Here is an 18,799-nt window from a genome sequence, read left to right on the forward strand (position 1 = left end):
TTGGACATTCTACATGTAATGTTGTGGTTCTAAATGGAATGTTGCTATTCCACTAGCAACATTCCATGTAGAAGGCTGCACAGGCTTCTGTTTCTGTGAGTCTGACGTCCTGCACGTATGTGCAGGACGTCAGAGTCACAGAAGCAGAAGCCTGTGCGGCCATGAGGAACTGAGTTTGATTCCCACTTCAGGCACAGGCAGCTCCTTGTGATTCTGGGCAAGTCACTTAACCCTCCATTGCCCCATGTAAGCCGCATTGAGCCTGCCATGAGTGGGAAAGCGCAGGGTACAAATGTAACAAAAATAAAATAGATACTATTGGAGATTCTGCATGGAATGTTGCTACTATTGGAGATTCTACATGGAATGTTGCTATTCCACTAGCAACATTCCATGTAGAAGGCTGCGCAGGCTTCTGTTTCTGTGAGTCTGACGTCCTGCACGTGCAGAAGCCTGCGCGGCCACATTGGTGATCTGCAAAGGCCGACATCTACATGGAATGTTGCTAGTGGAATAGCAACATTCCATGTAGAATCTCAAATAGCAGCAACAGTGGAGGAGTGGCCTAGTGGTTAGGGTGGTGGACTTTGGTCCTGGGGAACTGAGGAACTGAGTTTGATTCCCACTTCAGGCACAGGCAGCTCCTTGTGACTCTGGGCAAGTCACTTAACCCTCCACTGCCTGCCACATTGAGCCTGCCATGAGTGGGAAAGCGTGGGTTACAAATATAACAAAAATAAAATAAATATCCTGTTGCTGACACCTATTGATGTCCGAGCGATTCCCCTGTTTCTTGGGTTTTACAGAATCATTTAATAAACATCTGTTGTTTTTTATTCAGTTGTTGTTATTGAGACTTTCTTGCCCTCTTGGGGTCTATTATTTTTGTTCCTAGCCATTAGTTGTGGATTCTTGCCTCTCTCTCCCTCCCCCCCTTCCCCCAAGCCAAAATTCCGCCTATTCTGCTGAGAGCTTGCATTTATTTTTATAGTAAGGATACACATGGGCAGAGTCAGGCCCCCTCCCTGCCCATCTTCAAATCCTTGCTCAAAGCCCACCTCTTCAATGTCGCCTTCGGCACCTAACCACTATTCAAGAAATCTAGACTGCACCAACTTGACATTTCGTCCTTTAGATTGTAAGCTCCTTTGAGCAGGGACTGTCCTGCAACTGGAGTAACTCTGCTAAAAGTTTCATTAGAATATTGAACAGTGAGAACGAGAGAGGGAACCCCCAAGGAACGCCACACACCGCATTTTCACCCTATATGATCTAGTGAGAAAACCTTGAAACCAAGATAATACTGGGCCCTTAATCCCTAACGAGTCAAGGAGCAACAGCATGATACCATGGTCTACTAGGTCAAAGGCACTAGACGTCGAATTGAATGATAATAGAACTTTGACCTTGGCTCAGTAATTTCTGGCCAGATGTAACCAAAGAGCAGACCATGGTCTCAGTTCTAAAGCCCTGACGAAAACCTGATTGAGGTCCATGCAGTAGTTGAAACGTATCCAAAAAAAAAGATTCAACTTCTCAGTTACCTAGTCTTCCATCACCTTGATAAACAAAGGGATGGATGCCACAGGTGTATAGTTTATCACATCAGATACATCCCTACCCATCTTCAAATCATTGCTCAAAGCCCACCTCTTCAATTTCGCCTTCGGCACCTAATCACTACACCTTTTCTCAGGAAATCTAAACTACCCCAACTTGACATTTCGTCCTTTAGATTGTAAGCTCTTCTGAGCAGGGACTGTCCTTATTTGTTAATTTGTACAGCGCTGCGTAACCCTAGTAGCGCTCTAGAAATGTCAAGTAGTAGTAGTAGTTGTAGTCTGCGCAGAAACATGGGTGAGATGTTTAATAATCTAGACAGTGGCGTAGCCAAGGGTGGGCCCAGGCTCACCTACTTTGGGCTCAGGCTCACCCAGTAGCAGCACACCTATGAAGTGTCTGGCAGGGATTCCCAAGCCCCACCAGCCGATAATTCCTGTCCTTCCTGCATACCAGCCTTCCCTCTGATGTATTCCCGCCTATGCGGAAACAGGAAATTGCATCAGAGGGAAGGTTGTGGGGCCAACATGAGCGGTGAGTATTATTTGCTGCTTGCTGCCAGTGAAAATCTGCTATTTAAAAGGTATGGGGGGAGGGGGATGTTTGAGAGACCATATGGCATGCAGGCGAGAGAGGGAGAGACCAAATCACTTGTGAGACAGGGCGGAGTTCTTCTGCCCACCCATTTTGGGCCCAGGCCCACCCAAAATTGGGTGTCTGGCTACACCCCTAGAAGTTACGCATGTAAGTGTAAGTTATACGTGTACCTCTGGCACTTAAAGCTGGCATAAGTTCGCACACCCTATGGCTGGTGCAAGTGGTCATACCTAAATTATACCTCCCCAAAACACTAAGGGCCCCTTTTACTAAGCCGCGTAGGCGCCTACGCGCGCCCAACTCACACCAAAATGGGAGTTACCGCCTGACTACCACATGGCTCTTGCAGTAATTTCATTTTTGGCACGTCCACTATGCACATCTGGAAAATATTTTTTTTAGTTTCTGGCGCACGTAGTGGACGTGCGCCAAGTGGCATCTGGCACCACCCAAATTCTTTACCGCTAGGTCTATGGCCGGCGGTAAGGTCTCAGAGCCAAAATGAACAATGTAGATTTGGCTGCACAGCCATTTTCGGCAAAAAAAAGGCCTTTTTTATAGGTGTGCTGAAAAATGACTCTGAGCGTGCCCAAAACCCACGCCTACACTACCGCAGGCCATTTTTCAGCGCGCCTTTGTAAAAGGACCCCTGAATTCTTTTGGGGAGCTGTCATAAACTTCAAAATCTATTACTTTCCCACAGGAAATGAATATACCGCATACCTCATGTTTGTGGTGTATTCATTTCCTATGGGAGAACAATAGATTTTGAAGTTCGTACCTAAATTATAAGCATGTATTTTTGCTGGTATACTAGTATTCTAGAAATGAAGGTGGGCATTTGGGTTCCTTTTTGGGATGGGCTCCTACCATGTGCCCAGTTGCAGAATTACCCCCTTAAAGAACCGAGCCCAAGTTATTTATCCAAGTCATTAATTCTGTGTTCTAAGGTCCTTAAAGCCAGCAAATTCTTGTCCCTTCACTTTCAGAGGCTTGCAGAACAAGAGCCTTTTTAGATATTGCTCCCACCCTCAGAGCCCTTTGCTAAAGGATGTGGAAGTAGCCATAAGTTCTTATCTTTTATTTATTTGGATTTTGCTGAAACCTTTTTCAGTAGTAGCTCAAAGTGAGTTATATTCAGGTACTCTGGATATTTCTCTGTCACAGGAGGGCTCACAATCTAAGTGTTTGTACCTGAGGCAATGGAGGGTTAAGTGATTTGCCAAAGATCACAAGGAGAAGCAGTGGGATTTGAACTGGCCACCTCTGGATTGCAAGACTGGTGTTCTAACAACTAGGCCACTCCTCCACTAGCAACATTCCATGTAGAAGCCTGCCCTTGCAGATCAGCAATGTGGCCGCGCAGGCTTCTGTGAGTCTGATGTCCTGCACATACGTGCAGGACGTCGGACTCACAGAAACAGAAGCCTGTGTGGCCGCGTTGCTGATCTGTAAGGGCAGGCTTCTACATGGAATGTTGCTAGTGGAATAGCAACATTAACATTCCATGTAGAATCTCAAATAGTAGCAACAGAATCTCAATAGTAGCAACATTCCATCCAGACTCTCCAATAGTAGCAACATTCCATGTAGAATCTCAAATAGTAGCAACATTCCATGTTCCACTGCACTAAACCACTAGGCTACTCCTCCACTAGCAACATTCCATGTAGATTGTCACATATTTATTTATTTAGATTTTACTCACACCTTTTTCAGTAGGAGCTCAAGGTGAGTTACATTCAGGTACACTGGATATTTCTCTGTCCCAGAAGGACTCATAATCTAAGTTTGTACCTGAGGCAATGGAGGGTTAAGTGATTTGCCAAAGATCTCAAGGAGCAGCAGTGGGATTTGAACTGGCCACCTCTGAATTGCAAGACTGATGCTCTAACCACTAGGCATAATGTAAGCCTGGCATTGCAGCCACCATTTTAAAAGTTTGATCTTGTTTTTCACTTTTCTATTGTTTTAAGGGACATTGTTGCCAAAGTGTGGTAAGTTTTTGCATTCACAGCACCTTAAGTCCAAAATTAAAGCAAACACTAGAGAGTTGCATGGGGACAGAAATCTTACCCATCCCCGCCCGTCCCCACTGGAATCTTACCCATCCCCACCCATCCCCGCAAAATTTTAACCCATCCCAACCCGTCCCCACCCATCCCCGCAAGAATTTAACCCATCCCCACCCATCCCCGTAAAATTTAATGGTACATAAAAGAAAATTCCAGTCAGCTCCCTCAGTCTGTCTGTGGATTTGAGCCACAGCACTGTAGGCAAGGACGGACCGGAAGTTGGAACACTCTGGTGCGCACATGTAAGATTTGTCTCTGATTCACTGGCATTGTGTGCTGAGAGGTCGCCACATGCACGCACCAGTAGGTCAGGTGACATCTGATTCTCGTGCCTGTGTCAGAGCTGAGGTCTGTGCACCAGCCTGGGAGCAAAGAGGATTAATAGTAACATAGTAAGTGACAGCAAATAGACCTGAACTCTGCCCAATAGTCACACTCATTATCAATTCATCATTAAATCAACGAGTGTGATATTATATACCTGATTATGGTCTTTCTTTCGTGTTTCTGGAACAAAGACCACAGAAGTCTATCTGGCCCTATCCTTATGTTACAACTACTGGAGTTGCCGTTGAAGCTCACTCCAGTCTATTCGTCTTCTCATTTGTGGGACACAGACTGTAAAAGTCTGTCCAGCACTGTCCTTATGTTCCAGCCACTGAAGTTGCTGTCTAAGCCCTTTCCAGCCCATCCTAAACCAGATTGCCATGTATGAGACACAGACCATACAAGTCTGCCAGGTATATCAGCCCTAGTTCATCACAGCCAGAGTCACCATCTAAGCGTCACTTGACACATCCACACACATGCAGCCATTTAAGGTTAGGTTTTATATAACTTCCGCTTTCTAATTAGAGATCCTCTGTGTTCATCCCATGCCTTTTTGAATTCCGACATCATTTGAGTCTCTACCACCTCCTTAATGGAAGACTTTCCACGTTTGTGCTGTTAAAGCAAGGATGAAGAAGAGGAGGAGGAGACAGCACTCAAAGAACTTGGTATTCGGTAGATGAGAGGCTGGTGCAGGTGCAGCTTATACTTTCACGGGAATCCCGCTGACCTGCTTCTGTCCCCGCGGGAACCCTGCAGGAACTGCCTCCGTCCCCGCGGGAACCCCGCAGAATTGCTTACATCCCCGCAGGAACCGCCTCCGTACCTGCGGGAATCCTGCGGGTTCCGCGGGATTCCCGCGAACCCCGTTCCAGTGCAGCTCTCTAGCGAACACCTGAGCTACTTGCTTAGTGCAGCTTATAAACACCCCCCCCCCCCCCCCCCAAAAAAAAAAGCAAGAGGCTCAATTCAATGAAACCGTCCTTCCCTCACTCTGTGGAGGTGAAAGAGTTGGTATTTCAGAACATTTGGATGAAAAAATAAATGTTAATAAGGGGAAAGAGGGGAAGTGGGTGCTTAAATGCAGCATGTTCTGTCCCTTTTGCCTAACTGGATGTAAATAAAAGTGGATGTTTTGGTTGCAGTGATGGTTATGGTTCATTCCCACCCGCTGTCTCCCTGACACCATGGCTGCAAGAAAACTGAAACGAGGCTTAAGACACAGAGGAAATGCTGCATGGCTGTGTAAAGGGAGAGAAAGAGAGAGAGAGGCACACACACACACACAGAGAGGCAATGCTGTGTTGCTGAGGAGACCCCCCTGGGAGACCTCCCCACACACACACACAACACACAGAGGAGATGCTGTGTGGCTGAGGATACACACACACAGAAGAAGCTGCGTGGCTGTGGAGAGAGAGACACACACACACACAGAGGAGATGCTGCATGGCTGTGCAGCCACACACACACACACAGGAGATGATGCGTGACTGGGGAGACCGACCCCTCCCCCCCCCACACACACAGAAGAAGCTGTGTGGCTGGGGAGAGAAAGACACACACAAAGAGGTGAAGCTGCATGGCTGGGGAGACCCCCCCCCCCCCCACACACACACAGGAGATGCTATGTGGCTGGGGAGACTGACCCCTCCCACACACACACACACACAGAGGACATGCTGTATGGCTGGAGAGACACCCCCCTCCCCCCCACACACACACACAACACAGACGAGATGCTGTGTGGCTGGGGAGACACACACAACACACAGAGGAGATGCTGTGTGGCTGAGGACACACACATACACACAGGCAATGCTGCATGGCTAGGGAGACTGACCCCTCCCCCGCACACACACACAGAGGACATGTTGTGTGACTGGAGAGACACCCCCCCCCCCCCCCACACACACACACACACACACACAGAGGAGATGCTGCATGGCTGTGCAGCCACACACACACACACAGGAGATAATGCGTGACTGGGGAGACCGACCCCTCCCCCCCACACACACACACAGAAGAAGCTGCGTGGCTGGGGAGAGAAAGACACACACAAAGAGGCGAAGCTGCATGGCTGGGGAGACCGACCCCTCCCACACATACACACAGAGGTCATGCTGTGTGGCTGGGGAGACCCCCCCACACACACACACAGGAGATGCTATGTGGCTGGGGAGACTGACCCCTCCCACACACACACACACACACAGAGGACATGCTGTGTGGCTGGAGAGACACCCCCCCCCCCCCCCCACACACACACACAACACACAGACGAGATGCTATGTGGCTGGGGAGACACACACAACACACAGAGGAGATGCTGTGTGGCTGAGGACACACACATACACACAGGCAATGCTGCATGGCTAGGGAGACTGACCCCTCCCCCGCACACACACACAGAGGACATGTTGTGTGACTGGAGAGACCCCCCCCCCCCCCCGACACACACACACAACACACAGACGAGATGCTGTGTGGCTGGGGAGACACACACATACACACAGGCAATGCTGCATGGCTAGGGAGACCGACCCCTCCCACACATACACACAGAGGTCATGCTGTGTGGCTGGGGAGACCCCCCCCCCCCCACACACACACAGGAGATGCTATGTGGCTGGGGAGACTGACCCCTCCCACACACACACACACACACACACACACAGAGGACATGCTGTGTGGCTGGAGAGACACCCCCCCCCCCCCACACACACACACACAACACACAGAGGAGATGCTGTGTGGCTGAGGACACACACATACACACAGGCAATGCTGCATGGCTAGGGAGACTGACCCCTCCCCCGCACACACACACAGAGGACATGTTGTGTGACTGGAGAGACACCCCCCCCCCCCCCCCCCCCACACACACACACAACACACAGACGAGATGCTGTGTGGCTGGGGAGACACACACATACACACAGGCAATGCTGCATGGCTAGGGAGACTGACCCCTCCCCCGCACACACACACAGAGGACATGTTGTGTGCCTGTGGAGATGCCCCCCCTCCCCCCCCCCTCCCCCCCCCACACACACACACAAGAAGCTGCGTGGCTGGGGAACCTTTTAGTCTGGAATATTTATGCTGGCAACTAATTAGTTACCCTAGCAAATTCCTTTGAAAATTGCCCCTCCCTATCTGTATCCTTTCAGAGGATCATATTATATAGCTTTTTTTTATTTGCAAACATTCAAAAAAACATGCCTTTAAAGAAAATATAAGACTATTCAAACAACATATATTTGTTTGAAATAGTTTATATGGGAAATAAATCTTTTTGCAAAGCAATATGACACTTACATCTCTCTAGATTTTTATGCTGGCCACACCGTCTGAAAAAAAAAATCTCTCTTAAGGATGATAAAGGTCACTCTGGGCTGGTTTCCCTTTGGTGTCTCTGCACACATTACTAGTAACTAGGTCCCATTACAAAAATTGGGACCTGCAGTAAAATAATAAATGAAAATGGTGATATCATCTGCCAACACAGAAGCACGCTTTAGGGTTGTGCAGCCCAAATACATTCATTTTCTTTCGTTTTCTATATTATTTACTGGGATTTTTATGTTGGGTTTTTTGTTTTTTTTTTCATTTCAGGAGCTATATTGTTAACGGTGCGTATTTAAACTGAGCACTTTTCTGAAAAAGCATCAGCTATGGAAACTGTGCACTACTCGTGAAAAATGTACATACAATCTGAGCCCTGTGTTCGAGGGATGAAAGTCCAGGCCCCAAGGGGTTAAGAATTGTGTACCCATATTGCAAGACACCCCAGAGGCGCTTCTGAGTGCCCTTCCCAAATTAACCTTGTTGTTTTGGTTTGATCGTGTTAGCAGTTCCGTGAAAGGCACAGAATCAGATTAGTGGTGGATGAGAACAGTGAGCTGAACTGTGTGAACTGACCCATTAATAGTGCTGGAAATTTTCACAGCAGAAACCCTGTCCTCACGTTTGAGCACTTTAATGGGCACATTTTAATTTTGTGCAGAAGTATTGGAGAACTGCCTGTGCCCAGCCGATGACCAGAGTTTAATCCGTTCCCCTTTTGCCACTTCTTTCACCTTTTAACCCTCGCTGACAAGTGCTAATTAGTGGAGTTCGGAGACAGCTGGCACGCGCCGCCACACAGTTCGTTTTGAGCATTGCAGTCAGAGGCACGGGAGTTGCCAGATGGTGAAATTTTTCCAGCCCAAAAGCAGTCCAAAACTAGCCCCAAAATACTCCAGTATTAATATAAATATGAGTAAGGTCAATATCAGGTGAATTTTCGAAAGAGAAGGGCGCCCATCTTCCGACACAAATCGGGAGATGGGCGTCCTTACTACTACTTAACATTTCTAGAGCGCTACTAGGGTTACGCAGCGCTGTACAAATTAATAACTAAGGACGGTCCCTGCTCAGAAGAGCTTACAATCTAAAAGACGAAATGTCAAGTTGGGGTAGTCTCGATTTCCTGAGTAGAGGTGTTGTGATTAGGTTCTCTCAGGGTCGCCCAAATCGGCATAATCGAAAGCTGATTTTGGCCGTCCTCAACTGCTTTCCGTCGTGGGGATGGCCAAAGTTCACGGGGGTGTGTCGGCAGTGTACCGAAGGCAGGACGGGGGCGTGGTTAAGAGATGGGCGTCCACGGCCGATAATGGAAAAAAGAAGGGCGTCCCTGACGAGCATATGGCCGACTTAACTTGGTCCCTTTTTTTCCTCGACCAAGCCTCGAAAAGGTGACTGAACTGACCAGATGACCACAGGAGGGAATTGGGGATCACTTCCCCTTACGCTCTGGCTCCCTCCCTCCTCCGTCCCAGACTCACGCGCTTTCTTCTGCCTCCTCTGGCTCCGTCCTTCTCTCTGGTGGCAGCCGCAGGTCCCCCTCTCCTGATGATCTGCTCTGACTCCGAAAGCAGATCAGGAGGGGGACCTGCCACCGGAGCCAACATCGTCCACAGTCCGTCTGTCTCCTGTCCTGCCCCTCACTTCCTTCAGCTGGTTGCTGCCAGGGTGCAGGCCACGTGGAGGATCCACGGTCGGAGGGAGGACGCAGAGACCAGACCACCACACCACCATTCTGAAAGAGAAAAAAGGTACGCAGTCATGAGACCCAAGGAGGAGGTTTAATAAACAGGAGTGGAAGTGCCAGTCCACTGTAAGAGCTGAATCCAGTAGGCAGAGCTTGCCACGGTTTTAGTACACCCAAAACAACAGCAAAAGACTATTAGAAATAAGGGATTGCCTATGCGTGGTCCATCTGTAACAAGTCTGAAGCTGTTCCAGTTGGATAGGGAGTGCCTTAAAAGATGGAGGACTAAAGTTTTTAGTTTTGTTTTACTTATTTGAAAGCTTTTTAATTTATTTGAAAGCTTCCCATATGTAGATATAAATATCATGAAATAGAATTACATAAGTACATAAGTAATGCCACACTGGGAAAAGACCAAGGGTCCATCGAGCCCAGCATCCTGTCCACGACAGCGGCCAATCCAGGCCAAGGGCACCTGGCGAGCTTCCCAAACGACAGGTAGACGTGAATTTCTTGTTTACTGTTTCCAAAAATACTAGGACTAGGGGGCACGCAATGAAGCTACAAAGTAGTAAATTTAAAACGAATCGAAGAAAATATTTCTTCACTCAATGTGTAATTAAACTCTGGAATTCAATGCCAGAGACTGCGGTAAAAGCAGTTAGCTTAGCGGGGTTTAAAAAAGGTTTGGCTAATTTCCTAAAAGAAAAGGCCTTATGCCATTATTAAAATGAACTTGGGAAAATCCGCTTCTTATTTCTGGGATAAGCAGCATAAAATGTATTGTACTGTTTTGGGATCTTGACAGATACTTGAGGCCTGGATTGGCCACTGTTGGAAACAGGATACTGGGCTTGATGGACCTTCAGTCTGTCTCAGTATGGCAACACTTATGTACTTATGTAAGTGTCAAAATATATACAGTAACAAGGAGATGAAAACAATGAGACAAATGATCCCCCGCATCAGGGGAAATCCTACACTGTGCCCTACAGAACAGGGAGATCCTGACGGGAATTGGATTACAAATCTCTACCATTTACAGTCTTCAAGGAATCTTTTGTAAGTGTGCTGTTCTGGATTGGGTTACATTAAAGATAAGTCTTTTTGGACTATTAAACGAAATCTGTAGCTGAGAGTAATTGAGTGCTGTTCCTTGAGGCCTTATATGTTATCAAAAATATTATAAAAATTGTCAGAGTTATGAAAGTGGAGGGTTTTTTTTCAGTTGACCTTTGTTGGTGGATATCTCGCTCTTGTCGTGTGGTAGAGCTGAGTGTTCATTCTCAGGTTTTTTTTCCCTCCACTTTTTTTAGCAGTGTTCTAGTCCCTTATAAATGTCTATTAGTTGATATTAGAGGCAAGAAAACACAGCGGAGACAATGAAGATTACTACTACTATTTAGCATTTCTATAGCGCTACAAGTCCAATGGACTGAAACAGTTAACATCAGAAGTTTATTTCAGAAAAAATACTGGACTCGACACTAATCGTGTTTCGGCCACAGAGGCCTGCTTCAGGAGTCCCTGTAGTTTGCATGTGTTACAAATTCTGAAAGTACTAGAACCAGGGGCGTAGCCAGACCTTGACGGGATGGGGGGACCAGAGCCCAAGGTGGGAGGGCACATTTTGGCCCGCTTCCCCACCGCTGCCCTCCTGCAGCCACTTCCTCCCCCCCCCCCCCCACCATGGCTGCTATCGCCTCCCTGCCACCGCCCTCCTGCTGCTGCTTCTCCCCCCCTGCCGCTGATCCCCCCCCCCCCCCCCACTGCCACTGCGAAGGTACCTTGGCTGGTGGGGATCCCAAGCTAAAGCATTTGCCCACGCTGGTCTCACATTGCCTGGCGCCCACAGGGGCCCCAGAGCCAATTTGGGGAGGCCCAGGCCCCCATGCCCCCCCTTAGCTACACCACTGACTAGAACATCTGTGAATGGTGAACCGATAAGAAATGTAAGGCAGAAACATACACTGAGTCGTCTCAAATGCACAGCATCAGTACGTGTACGTTTGTGCCTTATATCTTATCAGTTCACTATTCATAGATGCTCTAGGCGTTTCAGGAATCGCAACACTCACAAACTACAGGGACTCCCGAAGCAGCCCTCTGCGGCCGAAACACGATTCGTGTCGAGTCCAGTATTTCTTTGTGAAATAAACTTCTGATGTGAACTCATCATCTTGTCTCCTTCGCTGTGTTTGCCTGCCTGTTTTGACCTGTGCCAAGGTTCCTTGTTCTTCTGTGCTTGTTGATTTTAGAGACAGTTTTGATTAGAGACAGAAGCCTGTGCAGGACGTCAGACTCACAGAAACAGAAGCCTGCCCTTGCAGATCAGCAACGCGGCCGCGCAGGCTTCTGTTTCTGTGAGTCTGACTATGAGTAAATGCCAGCGTCTGATCCCACAACATCGTTCCTTGTGTAACTCACCTTGAGCTACTACTGAAAAAGGTGTGAGCAAAATCTAAATAAATAATTGAGATTCTACATGGAATGTTGCTACTATTGGAGATTCTACATGGAATGTTAATGTTGCTATTCCACTAGCAACATTCCATGTAGAAGCCTGCCCTTGCAGATCAGCAACGCGGCCGCGCAGGCTTCTGTTTCTGTGAGTCTGACGTCAGACTCACAGAAACAGAAGCCTGCGTGCCCGTATTGCTGATCTGCAAGGGCAGGCTTCCACATGGAATGTTGCTAATGGAGGATTAGCCTAGTGGTTAGTGCAGTGGACTTTGATTCTGGGGAACTGGGCTCAATTCCCACTGCAGCTCCTTGTGACTCTGAGCAAGTCACTTAACCCTCCATTGCCCCTGGTACAAATAAGTACTGTATATACTATGCAAACCACTTTGAATGTAGTTGCAGAAACCACAGAAAGACACTATATTGAGTTCCCTTTCCCTATTTGAGATTCTCCATGGAATGTTGCTACTATTGAGATTCTGTTGCTACTATTGGAGATTCTAGATGGAATGTTGCTACTATTGGAGATTCTACATGGAATGTTAATGTTGCTATTCCACTAGCAACATTCCATGTAGAAGGCTGAGCAGGCTTCTGTTTCTGTGAGTCTGACGTCCTGCACGTACGTGCAGGACGTCAGACTCACAGAAGCAGAAGCCTGCACAGCAACATTGGTGATCTGCAAGGGCCGACTTCTACATGGAATGTTGCTACTATTGGAGATTGGAGATTCTACATGGAATGTTGCTACTATTGGACATTCTACATAGAATGTTGCTACTATTGGAGATTCTACATGGAATGTTAATGTTGCTATTCCACTAGCAACATTCCATGTAGAAGCCTGCCCTTGCAGATCAGCAACATGGCCGCGCAGGCTTCTGTTTCTGTGAGTCTGACTATGAGGAAATGCCAGCGTCTGATCCCCCAACATCGTTCCTTGTGTGCAGTCTCATTTCTAAGAGCGCCAGGCTACTGTCCACCTACCTCAACAATACCATTGATCCCAGGCTCGATGTGTTACAGGCATTTGCACTGCACCAGGAATTACATCCACCTGAACCTCTTCAGCTCTTTCATTCTGAGGGCGGTTTCTGTCTTCATCAAAGACTCGGTGATGAAGTGGATGTACAGCACAGCGATGTATCGTAACCAGTGGGACGGAGTGTTCTTCTATCAGGTAATTTGTACTACTCTACAGACACATCTGGGGGGGGGGGGGGAGGGGGCAGGCTGGGACTGGAACTCGCCCTTCCCAAACAGTCCTGTGCACATCTTTTGCTTTCGGTCTGTTCCCAGCCTCCATTTACCAAATTAATGACCAGTCTGGGTCTCCTTCAAGAACAGACCATACAAAGGGAGATGTGATGGATCTGGTGCAGGTGGTCTCAACCCAGTCCTCAAGACACATCCAGCCAGTCAGCTTTTCAGGATATCCACAATGAATATGTATGAGATAAATTTGCATTTGAATGTCTTTCATGCATATTCAGTGGTGTTCCTTGGTCGGCTGCCTCCCGGGGCGGTTGCTGCTGTGCCCCCTTCCCCCTCAGGTGCAGCATCATCCGTCCCCCCCGGGTGCAGCATGAACCCCCCCCCCCCCCCCCCGACGCATAACCTCCAAGCCCCTCCCCTGGGTGCATTCTTCTTGCCTGCTGGGGTTCACGGAGCAGCCACATGGCTGTCGGCTCCGCTGGTTCCCTGCTCCCTCTGCTGTTTCTTCCTGTTCTGGGGCAGAGGGCATTCAAATGTAGTCAAGCTCCTGTAAATGAGGTCCTGTTGTATTCCTTCCCAATGCTCAGAAAAGAGCGCCCAAAACAAAACTGCCTTACCGCTGCAAAAAATAACGCCAGGTTAGAGTGTCGGATTTCCCAATTAATTCTCATGATTCTCTCTTGAATCTTTCTGCAAAAATCTGCCGGTTGCGATTACTTTTTGGAAACGGAAGGAAGCCTGTGCGAGCCCTTAAGTGCTGGTCATGAGCAACGGCAGACCCGAGCAAAAGCACACACTGGCGATTATATTTAGGCCGTAGAAAACAGACGCCAATGCGTACTTTACATTTGGGTTTTATCAGACACATGCGCGCAGGAGCCGAGCTTATTGCGGAACTGTTCTCCGCACGGCCAAGAGCAATCCTCCTGCACCAAAGCACAACTCCCTAATGCTCGACGCAATGAGCGTACCTATATTTGCAATTCTTTAGCACTGAGCATTAGGGCGTTGAACTGCGCTGTTCTGATGGTATTCGGAACAGCGCTGGAGTTTTGAGCATTGGGGTGTTAATGTTTTTGTTTTCTTAGATACTCAGTGTTAGATTTAAAGTTTAATATAAGGGACCTCTTTTCTCAAGTCGATTGCGCTTGCAGGACCAGTGTTAAAGATTTAGCAGTAAAATAACTAAGGGGCCCTTACAAAGCGGTGGTAAAGCCCAACTCGGGCTTACCACTCACTAAAAAGGAAGTACCACTGGGCTACTGCAGCAGCCCAGCGGTGGTTCCCACCCCCAACGTGCCGTCCTATCAGTGACGTAGCTACATGGGGCCAGGGGGCCTGGGCCCCCATAGATTTGGCCCTGGACCCCCCTGCCGACGACCCTCTCGACCCCCTCCTCCCACCGCCAACCCTCCCCCGCTACCTTTGCTGGCGGGGGACCCCAATCCCCGCCAGCTGAGGAGGTCCTCTTCTTCCCGCGAAGGCTTCGTTCTGTTTCTGACGTCCTGCACGGACGTCGGACTCACAGAAACAGAACGAAGCCTTGCAGATCAGCCAGCGAGGCCCTCTTCTTCTGGCGCAAGGCTTCATTCTGTTTCTGTGAGTCTAACGTCTGTTTCTGTGGCTGATCTGCAAGGCTTCGTTCTGTTTCTGTGAGTCTGACATCCTGCACATAATGTGCAGGACGTCAGACTCACAGAAACAGAACGAAGCCTTGCAGATCAGCCAGCGAGGTCCTTTTCTTCCGGGGCAAAGCTTCGTTCTGTTTCTGTGAGTCTGACGTCCTGCACCTATAACATGCAGGACGTCAGAAACAGAACGAAGCCTTCATGGGAAGAAGAGGACCTTGGCTGGCGGGGATTGGTGTCTCCCACCAGCAAAGGTAGGCGACGGCGGGGGAGGGTTGGCGGCGGGAGAGGGGTCGAGAGGGTCGTCGGTAGGGGTCATCAAAGTTGGCGGCGGTGGCGGGGGGGTCGGCAATGGCGGGGGCTCGGCAGCGGTGGGAGGGATCAATAATGGCTGGGGGTCGACGGTGCCAGGGGGACTAAAATGTGCCCCCTCACCTCGGGCTCTGGACCCCCCTCCTGCCAAAGTCTGGCTATGCCCCTGCGTCCTCTCCAGCACTACAAAAATATTTTTATTTTTGTAGCGCCGGTGTGTATTTGGCTGTAATCGGGCAGTGCCGTGCACTGCCTGGTTACCGCTAGGTTAGCACGGTAGCCCTTACCACCACCTCAATGGGTGGGGTAAGGGCTCCCCTCTGAAATGGCCACGCGGCAATTGCTTCACTTGCCACGTGGCCATTTCCTGAAGCAAAGAAAGACTGACCTTCAAAAGCACGTCCCGACGCCAGCGCAGGCCCCCTTTTGCCGCAGCTTGGCAAAAGGGGCCCTAAATATTTTAAAATTTTGCTTGGAGCTTAAATTTTTTTAAAAAGTGAGCTCCAAGCAAAAACCTCATGTCATGTTTATTGTTCTGCGAGCAAAACATTGCACAAGAATAATGTGAGAGAGATTTGGTTTGCACAGTCCTGAAGTAACAGCAGCTTGGCCAACATAATAAATTTAACTGTAGGGAAGAAAAACGTGTGCAGAAACACTGTGTGTGTGGGGGGGGGGGGGGGGGGGGGGATTCTGTACTGGTTGCCCAAAGTGAGGTGCTCGATTTTGCTCACGGATCCAAGATCCGCCCACAGAATAATTGGCTCAATTGATGGTAATCAAAAAATTGTCGTTAACAAGCACTTAATTGGCAGTCATTAGCAGTTACGCATGGATCTGCCCCTACACCCTACTCTATAAAATACGTGCCTAATTTTCATAGCCCGCAACTCCAAAGGGGGTGTGGCCACGGCAGGGGTGTATCTACGTGGGGCCACGGGGGCCTGGGCCCGCGTAGATTTGGCCCTGGATCCCCCCTGCCAACGACCCTTTCGACCCCCCCTCCCACCGCCAACCCACCATCGCCTACCTTTGCTGGCGGGGGACCCCAACCTCCGCCAGCCGAGGTCCTCTTCTTCCTTCGTTCTGTTTCTGTGAGTCTGACGTCCTGCACGTTGTACGTGCAGGACGTCAGACTCACAGAAACAGAACGAAGCCTTGCGCTGGAAGGAGAGGACCTCGCTGGCTGATCTGCAAGGCTTTGTTCTGTTTCTGTGAGTCTGACGTCGTGCAGGACGTCAGACTCAGAAACAGAACGAAGGAAGAAGAGGACCTCGGCTGGCGGGGGTTGGGGTCCCCCGCCAGCAAAGGTAGGCGACGGTGGGGGAGGGTTGGCGGCAGGAGGGGGGGTGAGAGGGTTGGCGGCAGGGGGGGTCAAAGTTGGTGGCGGCGGCGGCGGCGGTGGGGGGGTCGGCGGCTCCGGGGAGGGCTAAAATGTGCCCCATTACCTCAGGCTCTGGACCCCCCTTCCGCCTAAGTCTGGCTACGCCCCTGGGCCACGGGAAGGTCTTGGATGGGTTAGGGGCGCTCTCAGAATTTAGGCGCGCCTCATTTACGTGACTAAATGCATTACTTGGACGTGAGCATTTCCAGCAGCCTTTGGCAGGCGTAAGCGTGCCCAAAGGATGGCGCAGAATGCACATGCTAAGCTAGTTTTCTATAAAGGTCTTTCTGCGATGGAGTTGAGAGTCGAGGAGAGTACAGTGCTGGGCCACATTGGATGCCCTGGTTGCCCTTACCAGAGCAAGCCCACGCCGGTAAAACTGTGTTGCCCGGAGTGCAGAGCCGGGTTTTACAAGAAGGAAGGGGGCAGCAGCCCTGCACCACTGCCGAGGGAGAAGAGTGAGGACTGGGCCAAGTCAGGTCAGACCCCGAATCCAGGAGCGCCCAGTAGAGGGGCGTTACATGAGCATAGTGAAGTTGTGAAGATAAATTTTGAATATATACTGAATTCATTCTTAATGCGATTCATCCCGGCACCTAACTTTGGGCAAATTATACAGAATTTCCCTGTGTATGGACTCGGAGAATGCCATGAGACTTTCTCCCGTTCCCTCTTAACCTGGATCTTAGGAACTCCACTCTGTAAATATTCTCTCAGATTTTGAACTCTGCCTTCTCCTTGTCCGGGGTCCCTCTGTATTAAAACCAGGGCTTTTTTTGAGGGGGTACAAGGGGGTACTAAGTACCGGCACCTTTTCCAGTGTCTGCTAAAATTGACCCATGGACCCCAAGTTTTAATGAAAGAGCTCAGGCTCTACACACCAATTCTGTCTTGTCATAGATTCTATGACTGGTTGTAGAGGGCCTGGCTATTGTGGGGTGGGTCCCTCAGTGATCACCCCACCCCTGAAGGGTGACCCGGCATTTGAGTACCGGCACCTTTTCCATTGTCTGCTAAAATTGACCCATAGAACCCAAGTTTTAATGAAAGAGCTCAGGCTCTACACACCAATTCTGTCTTGTCATAGATTCTGTGACTGGTTGCAGGGGGCCTGGCTATTGTGGGGTGGGTCCCTCATGATCACCCCACCCCTGAAGGGTGGCCTGGCATTTGAGTACCGGCACTTTTTTTGCTAGAAAAATTGCACTGATTAAAACACATTCTTCGTTCCTTCAGGAATCCATAAGCTGCCGGCTGGTCTTTGCCATGATGCAGTACTGTGTGGCTGCTAATTACTATTGGCTTCTGGTGGAAGGTGTGTACCTTCACACTCTTCTGGTCCTCTCCGTCTTCTCAGAGCAGAGAATCTTTCGGCTGTACCTCTGCATTGGTTGGGGTGAGTATTACCTGTTCTGCTGTGTACAGAATAGTTGTTTACATGAATTCCAGTCTTCCGAAATAAGAAGGGTGAGATGCAAAATACTGCCATAAAGCTGCTCACTAATTCAAGGAAATTCGATCATGTCATTCCCTCTTCTGCAAGAGGCACATTGGCTTCCTGTCTCCCATTGGGCGATTTTTAAAATGTTGACCCTAATTTATAAGTTGTACGCTCTGGATCCCCCACTTTATCTGTTGCAGCACCTGACCTCATATGTTCTATCCAGAACCCTACGTTCATTGCTTTCTAATATGTTGCAGGTCCTTTTGCTCCAACAATTACATCATAACCCTGTTCATTCCAAACTTTTTTCTGCCATTGGCCCCTCCCTTTGGAATGCGCTACCCTCCCAATTACGGCTGGTGCCTACATACCCAGATTTTCAGTTTGCTATTAAAAACCCACCTCTTTGGGGATACCGATACTCAGTAACTCTCCCACATGGGAGTGGAGGAGTAGCCTAGTGGTTAGTGCAGTGGACTTTGGCCCCTGGGGAACTGAGTTCAGTTCCCACAGCAGCTCCTTGTGACTTTGGGCAAGTCACTTAACCCTCCATTGCTCCTGGTACAAAATAAGTAAAACAGTTTCCACAGAGTTCAAAATCCAAGCAGTTCATGTAAAGCAGTTTCCACAGGGTTCAAAATCCCAGCAGTTCATGTAAAGCAGTTTCCAAAGGTTCAAAATCCCAGCAGTTCATGTAAAGCAGTTTCCACAGGGTTCAAAATCCCAGCAGTTCATGTAAAGTAGTTTTCACAG

At 49.0% G+C, this 18,799-nt stretch overlaps 1 protein-coding gene across 1 annotated transcript in view; it reads left to right on the forward strand.

Annotated features, from left to right (window-relative positions):
* Nucleotides 1-18,799, forward strand: part of LOC115467384 (glucagon-like peptide 1 receptor) — a 166,154-nt gene that overhangs the window by 55,110 nt on the left and 92,245 nt on the right. Inside the window, 2 exon segments of the mRNA XM_030199257.1 lie at nucleotides 13,090-13,243; nucleotides 17,839-17,998. Coding sequence (XP_030055117.1) covers nucleotides 13,090-13,243; nucleotides 17,839-17,998 — 314 coding nt within the window.

This window comes from Microcaecilia unicolor, chromosome 3 (assembly GCF_901765095.1).
Source record: "Microcaecilia unicolor chromosome 3, aMicUni1.1, whole genome shotgun sequence".
NCBI classification, from domain to species: domain Eukaryota; kingdom Metazoa; phylum Chordata; class Amphibia; order Gymnophiona; family Siphonopidae; genus Microcaecilia; species Microcaecilia unicolor.